General features: G+C 34.4%; 1 protein-coding gene and 1 non-coding gene across 2 annotated transcripts; both read left to right on the top strand.

Moving 5' to 3' along the window:
* Window positions 1-8,747: 8,747 nt before the first annotated feature.
* On the top strand, window positions 8,748-8,833 carry LOC142182416 (small nucleolar RNA Z221/R21b). Its single transcript, XR_012711251.1, has one exon. It is a non-coding gene; the product is annotated as a small nucleolar RNA Z221/R21b (small nucleolar RNA).
* A 937-nt stretch (window positions 8,834-9,770) lies between these two features.
* Window positions 9,771-13,679, top strand: LOC107812358 (uncharacterized). Its single transcript, XM_075254456.1, has 8 exons — window positions 9,771-10,083; window positions 10,821-11,091; window positions 11,165-11,261; window positions 11,561-11,645; window positions 11,729-11,864; window positions 12,056-12,213; window positions 12,311-12,431; window positions 13,319-13,679. Exons 1-4 carry the CDS (start codon window positions 9,934-9,936, stop codon window positions 11,562-11,564), a joined length of 522 nt encoding a protein of 173 aa, XP_075110557.1. The 5' UTR covers window positions 9,771-9,933; the 3' UTR covers window positions 11,565-11,645; window positions 11,729-11,864; window positions 12,056-12,213; window positions 12,311-12,431; window positions 13,319-13,679.
* The last annotated feature ends 648 nt before the right edge of the window (window positions 13,680-14,327 follow it).

The following is a 14,327-nucleotide window of genomic DNA, read 5'->3' on the forward strand; positions in this document are numbered from 1 at the left end:
CAGGAACGTTCCGAAGAGCCTCATTCTCGATAGTGGAACATAAAAGGTCGAACTGCGGCACTAGATCCTCCGTGTCCCTTAAGAGATTAATATCCGATGGGATCTCAAGAATACGGTATGGGCTCCCGCATGAACTACTGAGCGGGTAAGACCCTCTTCAAACATCCTAACATCATCGAGATCGAGGTCCGACTCGGATTCGTAATTATTGACCACAATGCCCTTTCCTCTTTCAGCAGCCGGGGAGGAAGCACGACCAGGTATTGAGGATGAAGGCCCGCCCGAAACAACAACAGCAGTCTTAGAAATCTTACCCCCCATCACGGCAGGTTGCTGATCAACGATAGTGGCAGGAATCTCCATCGACAGGGTAGATACAACGGCTGGCTCCGTTTCTAGGGGCGGAATTGTATCAACCCCCGCCCAGATCCCGTCAAGAGAGAGTCTTCTTCTAGATGTATTATAGTTAGAGGCGTTGTCTCGAACTCCACTCGTAGCCTCTTGGACGGCCCCTCTCCTCCTTAGTAGCCCTCAACTGAAGGTATGACCACAGCCGTAGACTCAACTGAAGCAGCCCTCGACGAAGGTCGAGCAGTAGACACTGCGGCAGGGCAAGCAGACGATGCAGGCTAGCGAAAAGCTAATGGAGGAGCCCTCGCTCTCCGCACTCTTCCTGACATTGATGAATAGCACATAAGAAACCACGTAAAAAGAGAAGGGAAAATAGTGAACAAAAACGACATCTCACTTGTAAGGGGCTTGCATCCATATTTTTCATAAAAGGTCGACCATGTGCGGACCCCCGCCATATGAGGAAGGATGACACTCACCCACTCGCGGATACCTTCAACAAGTAGAGGGGGTAGTTTCGCAGCTGCAGAAACATAACAGGGTTTAGTACTACAACGGAAAGCGGTCGAACATCTCTCCGACTAATAGTATAGAAACTTACGCGCAAAGTTCCATTTCTCAGGGAACCCCGTAGGATCCGCCACAAGGTGCTCGGTCCGTAAATAGAAGTAATTCTCGTAGAAGTGACGGTTAGCCTTGTCATCCATCTTCACCACCAGACTCTCCGACCCTCGATGACGCATATGAATCATTGTGCCACGAATGAGCTGAGGGGCGAAGATATTGAGCATGTGCCCCAAAGTGATCTCACGACCGGCGAGCTCCATAAACTTGAGTAACATAAGGAACAGTTTATACAGGTACGACGAAAGTTGAGCGGGACATACCTCGTAAAAGCGGCAGAAATCTACCACCAGGAGAGGGAGAGGAAGTGTGTTTCCAACAAGAAAGGGGTAGGCGTAGAACACGCAGAACCTTGGGCGGTCAAAATGGACTATGTCGTCCCCTACCGCCGGCAGTATTTCGAAGTAACGAGGAATTCCCCACCTAGTCTTCAATTCTGCGATCCCCTCCTCATTTATAACAGAGTGAATAAGTTTTGACTCCTTCCCGGTGGGACTGTAGAAGTCAGTCCATGCTTTCCCAGGGCGAGGCAAGATCTCGGCGTCCGATGGGACCTCCCCATCCTCTACCACTTCTGCTCCTCTGGTGGCCAGAACATCACTCTCCGGCGCCGGAATTGTGATAGGGAGGTCAATGCGAGAAGAATCACCAGCCATTGTGTCAATTTGGTAAAGCAAATGGATAGAAAAAAGGAAAGATGAAAGTTTTCGGCTAACTGGAGAAAATCAAAAATTCAAAGTATTAGGAGGAAAGAATATTCGCAAAGTTCTTTCAAGTAAAGGATAAAGAAGTGTGCCAATCGAATGATGTATTCCTTCTATTTATAAGAGACATAAATCCCCCAAGCACGAAACCTAAGAGTCGCCAATTGAATCTGATAGGGAACGAAACGTTTCAATTCCCTGAGAATGTGTGTCATAATAGCGGCAACTACGAACAACGTTTCAATCCAAACGACGTTTTGGTTCCGAAACAGCCGCAAAGGTCCAAAGATATCGAAAGGGCATCGTTACCTCACTTAAACCTAAGGATCAAACCCAAGGGGTAGGTAGTCATATTTCTCGTTGATATGCAACAATCGTAGTCCGTCAGCTAGGCCCGACTGGGGACGACCCCAGCCAGACGGAGGGACTAACTGTATTGGTCGAAATCTGACCGCTACGGTCGATCCAACCGACATCCCGTTCAAGCGGCGAGGCAGCAAAAGACGATATGGTTTATTCCAAATCCTGTACTTGCAATACCCTCCAAGTCAAAAAACAATATCCAGGGGACAATAAAGGCGGACGTAGTATGAAAGAGTATCAACCCAAACACATAGCAAAGATTCCATAACTATATATATATATGGGAGAAAACTTTCTGAAGGAGGGGGGGGGGGCTATTCTCTCTCTCTCTTTCTTCTCCTCTGTAACCTTCGTAGTAGAAGGAATAACAAAGCAATCTCCAAGAGAATATGTAAAATGGTTTCCTCCACATGGGAGACAAAACGAAAAGTATCAATAAGATTGATTACATCTATCTCATTTTGGGTATTATTTTCCGATTAGTTTATAGATCTGGAGTTTATTACGTTTAACTAAAATTTACCCTTTATTTTTTTATTAATTTAATATTATTATTTTAATATTAAAACGCAATATATCTCGACACTTAAAATTTGTTTCATTTTCCCTCGTGGGTTCTGATTTGATTTGTACCGTAAGTATGATGGTACTATTGATTTGAATTGTTTGATGTGAGTTGTAAGTTGTAACTAAAACGGTATTTACTACGTGTCCAAAGAGTAGAAAACTCAGAGAATACTTGTCACTTGTCAGCACTGATTTATACCAAATCAACGTGCATTATCATACTTATAGCCTGAATATCCAAACACACTCATTTTTCTTTAAGCCTTAGCATACTTGGCCAAATATGTTACTCCCTCCGTTTCAAATTAGACGAGGTACATTTCTTTTTAATTTGTTCCAAAATAAATAATATATTTTTAAATTTAAAAATAATTTAACTTTAAACTCTTCAAATTACCAATTTTACATTTAATGAAAAGCTTTTATTACCACACAAATATCATGGCTCCACAAAATTTTTATCTCTCAAACTTTTAAGAACACAAGTTTCAAAAGTCTTCTTCCTTTTCTTAAACTTTGTATCGAGTCAAACTACCCCATCTAAATTGAAACGAATGGAGTATTATTTAGCAACAATATATTCCTACCTTATTTTTACCATTTTTTTTAATAATAAGATTAAATTACTAAGTTCCTGTTTGGATATATCTTTTGGCTACTTTTTAAAATAAAAGTTTTGGAAACATTGTTTGTTTATGGAATTTGATTAATTTTTGAAAAAATATTGGAAAAAAATATCAAGTTCCAAAAGCTGGTTTGTGAAAATAAAAATATAATCACAAAAGGTTATTAAATATATTACTGTTTACGTAAATCAATCTATTTCAAATAATTCAAATGCTCAAATTCACCGTTTAAATTATCTGTATTACATTGTACTTCAAGCCATCGTCATTTTTTAGAAGGAGGCAATAGCATATTACTCGACATCCCAATTTTTGGGTGTTTACTTATTTTGCAACAAGAAAAAATAACTTCTTTTTTTATCAACAAGAAATTACATACTTTTACTTTGTTATTGTTCAAAGTCGGTAATATCATTTTTTTTTCTTTAAGTTTCACGATATTGTTACTTTATCACACGAGCAATTTACCATCCGATGAAACTTACTATTTCAATACCATTCGTGGATGGAAGGCTACCTAGTGGCTAGTGCCAGCGAAATGCAAGAACTATTCTGCTTTTATTTATGGCTGAATACATAAAATGACACTTAAATTTGTTAATTTTCATTTAGATATTTTAAGTAAGATTTATTTCGATTGAATATTTGTAGTGGACCAAAGTATACCAATCAGACACATTTTGTTGGCATGATTGATAGTGTGAGTTGCACATATAAAATGCTCGTGTTAATTATCCCCTAATGTTATATGATATTTTCGATGTATAAATGTATGTTCATACACATTTTTATCTCTTAATTACTTTATTTTACTTAGAAAACACTATTAGTTGTGACTTATTTTTTGGCAACACACAGTAATGAACATCAAGCCAAAGAACATTCTATACGTTGTAACATCAACTATGTCAGCGAAATATATCTTGAATTGGCATCAAAACAAGGTTTATTTGAACTGTTTAAATAAAAAATCGTGACAACTTTAAGTGTCTTCATATATATTTTTTATTGAGATTTTTACATAATGTTGTATTCTGGGCCGGGCCTAAGTGGGCCAAACGGGCCGGCTTAGCGGGCCTGGACTCTGGCGGTCCCGGGCCTCACGGTCTCGGGCTTCGTGGGCTCAACGGGTGGAACCAGCCCGTGACGGGCCTAAGCCCATATGGTCCTGGGCTAAACGGGCCGGGCTCGTGGGCTTAGCGGGCCTAACGGGCTTTTTTATTTCCGGGTTTTTTTTAATTTTTTTTTTGTTTAAGGCAATTTCTTGTAAACCATATCATGGCTATATAAATAATATATATGTAATATATATGTAGAAATCTAATTATTAAAGTGTTTGACGAAAAAGTAAAATAACAAAACAATAGTAAAACTAAATTGTCATGCATAATAAATTAATAAGAAAGTACAACATGAAGCATAAATACGTCTAATAATTTTAAAATAACACAAATTGTTGAAATATCTTAAAGACGAATTTGCGGATAAATACCATCAAAACAATACGTTATATGCCTCCTTAAAATGCTTGTGGTACACCCTGAACGAAATTTAAGACTCTTCCACAGTTCTTGCATTTTAATATTTGGCCTTCTTCATTTTCTTCAAGCACTTCATAGTAGTGCAAAATAAATAATCGCACTCTTTCCGAACGAGACATGATGTAACTTGAAAATTAAGATTGAGACTTGAAGTCTTGAAAATTGGAGATTGAGAGATTGAGAGATTGAGAGAAATTTAGATTGAGAAATGAGTATTGAGTATTGAAATGAAGAAGAGGGAGGGGGTATTTATAGTGTTAGAGAAGGTTAGTTTTGTAAATTGAAAAAAAAATGGCTATTTGTGCAATATGGCCGTTGGTGGTCATTGGGGGTGGGGCCCTCATTTTGAATTTTGAAAAATCTTGTTTTGTAGTATATATAGTATACTAGTATAGTATATAATATATATATATATATATATATATATATATACACACATTGCAACAACACCATAAATAGGAGTGATAGGGAAAAAATATTTTTTAAACTTTTCTTTCATTGCATTTATAGCAAGTTGATAAATTTCCCCACCCTCCGAAAATTCAACAAACAAATCACATAGTGCTGCAATATAAACTAAACAGTTTGAAATAGTCGGATAATATTGCCCAGAAAATGCATTTGTAGCAATTTGAAAATGTTCTAAAAATCTATAAGAATTTTAACATTCGTCCAATCTTGAGTAGTAAGTATTTCATCATCATCCTCACCACCCACCCGAGCATTAAACGTTGCATTAATTGGATTTCTATATTCATATGCAACTACTAAACTTTCGTACATATAATTCCATCTAGTCGGACAAGCTTTAGGAACCTTTCTTTCTCTAAGGCCATATTCATCACATTTTTTAAAATATTCTCTTAGTCTACTTCTACGGTTTGAATAAAAAAGCCAATTAAGAGCCATTCTAACCTTTTCAATTTCTAAATTAAAAATTCGCATATCATCACCGACAATTAAATGATAAATATGACAAATGCATCTAACATGAAATATATTCCTAAATGCGGGATTTAGTGTTGTTGTAAGTATGCCTATAACACTAGTGTTACTAGAAGCATTATCCATAGAAATTGCCATTATTTTATCTCTAAAGCAAAAATATCTACAAATATCTGCAACAGTGTTAGCTATAAACTTACCTGTGTGACATGAATTAATTATTCTATACGCAATAATGCGTTTTTGCATTCCTCCTCATCTATCCAATGACTTGTAATAGTTAGATAATCACAATCATTACCACTTCTACCAATATCAATAGTAATAGAAATCTGATTACTTATATGAGTAAATAAATACCGCAAATATTATTTATTTGGATCGTAATATAAAATACCTCCGGTCACAGTGTTAATTCCTGGTTGAACTAGATTTGAACCTGTATTAGGGTTAACATCAGAATCTACATGTGTTCCCTCTAGCTGCACTTTCATTTGTAAATATCTAGCTTTATCTCTAGGGTGTGTTTTTACGTGCCTAGTCAAACTACCCGTGCCGCTACGGTCTCCGGTATATTTATGCGCCAGTAATTTCCCACATATTTTACACTTAGCCTTATTTTGTTCTCTTACTTGAGTAAAAAAATTCCAAACTAATGATGTTTCTAGGCGTTTAGAAGGTTGTCTATTAAAACTAGGGGTTTCTACAGGTGGGTCGGACGGTACATCAGTTGGGTTATTAACAGGACTAGTAGGTGTATCATCTAAATCCGGTTGGATTTCATCTTCATCCTCATTTTCCTCATCATTTTCAAAAATAGTTTCATTAGGATAAAGAGCATTCATAGTTTCATCATCTAAATTTTGACCTGGTGCAACATTATGGCAAAATTGACTATCGGAAAATTAAAAACAGGGGTTATCACTATCAAGAATAATAGGAGCAGCAGGACGTCTACTAGGTCTAGGTCGGGGAGCCGGGGGAAGGGTAGTAGGTTGGCCACTACTTTCACCAATTTTAGCTTTACCCTTACCACCAAAAATATTTTTCAAAGAAAATGCCATATTAATTATAATTATACTAAATAAAACTAACAAAACTATAATATTAAAATTAAAGAGTTGGAACGCGTTTACCGAATTGCCGAACAACTTCTTGAAAATTGAAAATCATTGAAGACTTGAATACTTCAATTCACCAACTTCACAATTTTTCACGAAATTTTAACAATAAAATAAGCAATTATAGTAGAGAGATTGAGAGAGATTGATGAATTGGTGAGTAAAAATGAAAGAATGAGGGGGTATTTATAGTTGAGAATTGGGAAAAAGTGTAAATATATAAAGTTTGGGGGACAAATGACTATTTTTTAAACTTTCAAACGGTCAAAATTGCAGCCCAACGACTATAAATTTAATTTTTGACCGTTGCTATTTTTAAAAAAAAAAAAAATTAAAAAGTAGCCGTTAGGCCCGGTAAGACCGGCCCAGGCCCGCCAGTCGGTCCCGGGCTTAGCGGTCCCGGGCCCGTGGGCTTTTTTACCATACCCGGCCCGCCACGGGCTTTTTGCACCATTAAGGACCGGCCCGCCAGACCCGTTTAGCCCGTTAGGATCGCGGGCCCGGTCCGGTCCCGGTCTCAGCCTGGCCCACCGTACAACATTATTTTTACATTCCTATACACTATATGAAACTATATTACCCTCCCTACTTAAGTTTTACTATAATTACATATTATATACCCAATTACCATTTATGTACATTTTAAGGAAATTAATGATAATAATTAGTGTCCTAAAATCACTCTAACGTATCTTTCACTCCCCCCACGTTTTTCTCTCCACATTCCTCCTCCCCACGTATTTTGCACTCACCCACGATTTTCTCTTCGTAAAATTCAGAATCCCTCCATTAACACCTATTTCCTCTCTTCTTCCATAAGCATTTTAAATTTTTACTCTCTTCTTCAAAAAATCACCTCCATTAACGTCTGTGCTTAGCTTGATTTTCAATGAAGAAGAAAATAGCTTCAAAGAACAACCCTAAAAAGGCAAAGGAGCCGATATTCTTACATTTGATTTGGGTGTTTTCTTAGAGAATTCACCAAAAAAAAAAAATTATTTGTTTGAATTGAATGTTGTTGCAAAAAATTGGAAATTCTCTCTACGTCTTTCTCTATCTCTCAATCCCTAATTTCAGTAATATAAAATAAAGGAAAAGAGAACAACAACTCCACCATTGACAGTCATTAAAAAGTTTTGAAGCTTTGAATTCGAATTTGAATTTTGAAAAATCATTATTTGTTTGGATTGAGTATTATTGCAAACAATTGTGAATATGGTTTGGAGTTTATATCTCAATTTTGAGGGTGTTTTGTTGAAGATTAGACTTGATTTTGGTTGAATTTCAGATTAAAACTCGAAGAAGAAGACATGATATACATTATATTTACGAAATTATAGTAAAATTGTAGAACAATTATAGAAAACTTATATTTTGTTTATATATATAACTATTGTATGAAAGTCGAACAACATTGTATAAAAATTATATTTAAGTTGTATGATATATTAGTTGTATATAACTGAGCAGAAATAATGTATGAAAATTGTAGATAAGTTATACAATATATAATTAGTTGTATGAAATCTGTTTTTACTATGTATAAATCAGATACAAAATATACAAGAGACATATTGTATAAAATTTGTATATAAGTTGTATGTTATTGTAGTTGCATTTAACTGGATAGAAATAGTGTGTGCAAGTTGTAGATAAATTGTATAATATATAATTTGTTGTATAAAATTTAGTTTTACTATGTATAAATCAGATACAAAATATATGAAAGATATATTGTATAATTTTGTATAAAATTTATATTTAAGTGATATGATATTGTAGTTGTATATAACTGGGTAGAAATAATGCGTGAAAAATTATTAGAAAACCCAATAGAACCAAGAATATTCTTGGCAAACCCAAGTTCACTGTTAGTTTCATTCTTCTTGAATATCTTCTATTTATGATCCCGCATTTATTTAGAGAAAGTCATACACCACTCTGATTATAGTGATGTTAAATTTCTCATACACATATACTCTTCTGAGCTCCTTTCCTTACTTCTTTTGTTTTGATTATTTTTTATTAGCCATGTGATTCGATATTTGAAAAGATCAAACCATGACGTGGACCGTACTATGCCTTAAGATTCTAGGGATCAATTTTGGTTCCTGATGGCTCCCTTCTATTATTATTTTTTCTATTAATAGATTCGTTTTATCTTTGGATATTTTATATTTGAATTACTCTCATATTTGAGGTGGAGGAAATGAGTAGTGATCGGTAAAGAAGGATGGAGCGGAAGAGAATGCGATTATGAGAAGTTATTGGAGTGGGAGGTGTCCGGAAGATATAGTTATATTTAGTTTTTTAATTTTGCTACTTCTTAATTTGTTCTAAATCAGCATGGATGATTGAAGGCGATTGGAGAAAAATCTATCTATATAGAATAACAAAGGCAAAACTATAATAGGATGCCAAGTGGAATACCCACAATTCAACACATGTCAAACTTTAAGACAAATCTCCAACATAGTTGGAGTTCAAAATTAATTTAAACTACAAATCAGGAAAATAAACTTGCAACCTACGAATTTCAGATAGATTGTATACTTCCTCCAATATTTTGGCAGATAATGTATTATACTTGGAAATTACAAAAAGAAAAAAAACAACTCCCACTTTTTTTGTTGGCCGTTTTCTAATAAAAACTACCCACTCAAATTTGCCAATTAATTTTATAAAGAAAAAAGAAAAATTAAAACAAAGAAAACAGTATCCTAAACCTCACGACTGATCGTGTCCCACGATTGAGTTTTTGAGTTATTCTATTCATTTATTTATTATTACACTTACCTATTAAAAATAGAACTCCTTCCCTTTTTTGATTGGCTTTTATAAAAAAAATAAAACCCTCACACTTTCTTAGTTTTTGTTTTTTAATCAGCAACTGCCCACCACTGAGAAAAAACGCAGGAAAGCAGTCAGTTAAAAACCCACGACTGATCGTGCTCCTAAACGTGGGCTTCCAACCAAAACTCCCTATTCTATCTACATGTCCATAACTGATTGATTTGTGCACTTTATATTTTTGAATCCTTTTCAACTTCCTATTTTATCTACTCAGTCTGATTAAAATTGCTTTGCAATTATGGCTACACAACTTCGTGATATCAAACAAATTTCAGGCAACTCGATGCAATGGAATCTCAAAGTTAGAGTCGTTCGAATGTGGATAATCCCGGATCAATTTAAGGCGGAAATACCGCTTTCAATTGAATTGGTTTTACACGATTCGAAGGTAACATGTTATTTTTGCCTCATTCTTTTACTTACTTTATGCATATTAGTGAACGGTGTCTTAATATGAAAAAGAAAAAAATAATGGTCTTGAGATTTGGAAATACAATATTGAGGATGAGACGGAGAGAACATCACTAACTTACAAAAGTGGATGTTCCTCGAGAAGGGTAAAGAATGGCTTAATTCAACCTGAGAAGAGAAGTCAAATGAAAAGTTGCAACAGAGAGGATGGTTGTCTAACAAAGTTTGAATGTAAGATGAGATGCTTTAGGAAAATAGATTTTTTTAAGCAATTATCAAAAAATACAATTGTTTTCTCTTATGAGATTAGATAACTGGAAGTGACCCAATTATTCCCTATAATGAAGAAGGCTTTCTTCCTTTAATTGGTACTAATAGTTCCAACTTTTGTTATACATTTACCGAAATTCAACATGCTCTAAATGACTAAGACAACTTTAAAATCTTTATGGGACATTTAAAACTATATCAACTTGAAATTTTGGAAAGTATCTAAGAAGATGAATTTAACAAAGTGCGAAAATCTTTATGGGACATTTAAAACTATATCAACTGGCATATATATTACATATTGGTTGCTTTGCTTAGACTATCATCGGATGAATATACATAAACTACGCTTATATGTGAAATATGTGTACTACAGGTATTCATCTTTCTGTCTCTTAATGTTGGCTTCATAATTATGCACTAATAAGGAATATGATTTTGTAGGGTGATCGTATACATGCTTCAATCGGAAAGTATGTTGTTAAGTTTTTTAGGAACAAGATACAGGAACTTCGCTTATATCGTATGAGCTATTTTGTTGTCGGACCAAATAATTTGAAGTTGAGGACTACGACACACAACTTGAGGCTGACATTTACACAAAAGACATTTGTTGAGGAAACAACTGATCCTGGATTTCATATGAACATCTTTAACTTGCGTCCTTTTGACCAACTAACAAATCAATATGATGTCGATGAGACAGAATTATTCGGTAAGTCTTTCTTTTCCTTTTTATTTAAATGGTAGGTTTTGTAAAACTATGTTACTAACTATTATATTTATAGATGTTATTGGCCAGGTTGTGACCTATGAAGATGTTAAGACCTACAAACAAGGAGACGACCAAAGTGTCTTTATTAATGTTGTACTCGAGGATGATCAGTAAGTCATTCGCAAATAAAAATAATACTTTACAATAAAACTACATATATTGTTGTTGATTAAGTTTTACCATAAAACGTATAGGAGGAACAGGATTTTGGCAACCTTATAGAGTGAACTTGTGGATCAAATTCAACATCACTTGACTGAATCTATAGATGAACCTTTGATTGTTGTTTTCCAACATATGAAAGCTCAAAAATTTCGAGGGTTTACCATTAATTACATGTATTTTTCAATTTTAGTTTATAAATATTATATAATTTCAGATTTATAATTATAGTAAATCTGATACACAGGTAATTACTCAGTGCGTAGCTGTTAGTATCAGACAAAGATATGGATTAATCCTACGCTGCCGCAATCAACTGAGTTTAAATCCAGGTTTGTCAAGTGTACAATCCTTTTCTATATGTACAAAAAATATAAAAACAGTATTGACAAATAACAATTTTCGACTTATGCAGATTCCTGGCAGTACGTCAATCAAACTTTGAGCGGATCACTTAGACAAGTTCACAGCAAAGTTACTCTGTTAGAGATGAGTTAGACAAAGGAATTATACTGTTTAAAATTATTAGGGATTTAGTTCAGTGTACGTAGGTGAGTTTAATTTAGTGTTACAATTTTATTTACCTTATGTTTTCTGTGTTGCATTTACAATGACAAAGGAATTGTACTGTTTAAATAATTATTTAGTTAAGTGCATGCAAATGAGTTTAATTTACTATAATATTATATGTACCTTATGTTTTGTTTTGCATTTACAATAATTTTTTCTTTATCTTAAATAGGATTGTAGCTATTGGATTGCGGCAAAATTGGTGAATTTGGAACTTGACCAAGGATGGTCATACTTGGCATGCAACAAGTGTACTAGAAAGGTTGACAAAGTTGGTACTACATACTTTTGCAAGAAATGCAATGAAGAAGCATGTTCTATTACTCACAGGTAATTACTTCATATATATATATATATATATATATATATATATATATATATAATTTTATAAAAAATATGCATAAAGTTAATCAAAATTGAGTTGCAGGTATAGGCTTCAAGTTCGTGTTATGGATGGAACCGCTTTTATCTCATTATTGCTTTGGAATCGCGATGCTATGCAGCTTATAGGGAAGTCCGCAAAAGAACTTAAGGAAGGATTAGTTGAGGTATAATACTAAACTTAATTTAGTTGTCAATTATAATATTTCTAACCTCGAAAATTTGGTGTAGACCTCAATTGGGGATGCTGATTGTTCTTATCCAACTGAACTGGACGATATTCTTTATAAAAAATTCATGTTCAAAGTTATTGTTAAGAAAGAGAATATTGAGTCACAGGTCGAAATCTACAATGTTCTTAAGATTACTGATGATGATGAACTTCTGGAGGAATACGGAAAATTTGACGACACTATCACTGTAAACATTGTTATTCACAAACCTGTGAATACAAAATTAAACTATAAATATTTTTACACTCATAAGATGAATATTTTTTTGGCTTTATTTTTAATAGGATCCACAGTTTTTTGATGGACAAAGCTCAAGTGGAGAGAAGTTTTTTGGGGTAAATTTCATGAAATTAAAACTTTTATGAGATGGAGAAATCTTCCTTATCCTTTCTTTTAAGAAGATGAAAAAGATATTAGTTTAAGACACTGGTGGGCTAGGTGATGTTCTTGGTGAACTACCACCAGCCTTGGCAGTACGTATCAATATTTGGTATGGTTTTTATCTTGATCAACGGTGTGGTTATTAAGCAATGGCACATATATGATAACACAAGACATATTGATTTATGACTCCAAAAGTGATATCAATAATTAGAAAGACATACCCTAGCAAGACACTTTGGAAAAAGACAGCAGAGTCCAACCCCACATGGTCAATAAGCTTAGGTTCAGGCATTTTCAGTCCATCTGGTATCCAGTTCATGAACCTTATATACGCCCTCCAATCAACATTACTTGCTAAAATTTTTTTAGTCAAAATTATGCAATCAATGGTGGTATTGCTCTCCAACTGCTATTAAATAATGTTTACTATTTTGTAGGATGTTATGGCCGAAAGTGAGATGAAGTCTGTTTTACAAACTCCCATTGAGAAAAGTGTGTCAGAAAGTGGATCGTCCGTGTTAGAAGATGGTAATGCTTGCAATGCAAAAATATCTCCTTTGAAGACGTATGACAAGAGGAGTAGATCCGCTAATAAGGCATCAACAGTAGGACAAGATGATGACTTCAATTCTCAACTCTCTAGCAACAAGGTTCGCAAAGTCATTAAGAAAGAAAAGAATCCATGACTGGCTACTGAAATGCCTTTAGCTATGCAATTAAGAAAGTAAAGATTTTTATTATTTGCGCAAGTTATATGTGGAGACAAATCGTCTAAATATTGATCTACATTCATCTTTATTAATCATGAATTTAATTAGTAGTTATTTCAATCTTTCTATTAAGGTTTTTGATGCAACACATTAGTTACTTCAAGTTAACTGAACTTTTATGGCATGACATTAAAGGTGCTAACGATGAGGCAGCATTGTTAGCACTTCAAATTCGATTACATCATAGTAGCAGTAAGCCAAAAATATTCAATGCAATTACAGAAATAATTTTATACATCTAAAGTAGTCCCAATAGAATATGATAAACCTGGAACTCACTACTAAGAGATGAAAGGAATGCAGCAACCACTTTTACATGTCATAGTTCGCAAATAGAACACTTCTGTCAATTTTCGCGTGCTGCTACTATATGACTTCATAGCAGGCTTGAAAATAGGCCTAATACACTTGGCTCTCAGCTTTCTTTTCATCTAACGCAATTCTCAAAGGAACTAAAGATGCCTTCTTCAAACAAGTTTCATAACATGGATGGGAGCAAATCTGGTGTTCTTTCAATCATAAATCATATATTCTTTCAATCAAAAACTTTATACAACTGTTTCAAAACATTCTAAAAAAGAAAATTATTATGCTATTGGAAGGTAATTATTATATTTGTAACAGTTTCTGTTTCCCTACACATGAAACAAAGAAACAATATATACACAAACTGGAA

The sequence above is a fragment of the Nicotiana tabacum genome, chromosome 6, assembly GCF_000715075.1.
Source record: "Nicotiana tabacum cultivar K326 chromosome 6, ASM71507v2, whole genome shotgun sequence".
In the NCBI taxonomy this organism is placed as follows: domain Eukaryota; kingdom Viridiplantae; phylum Streptophyta; class Magnoliopsida; order Solanales; family Solanaceae; genus Nicotiana; species Nicotiana tabacum.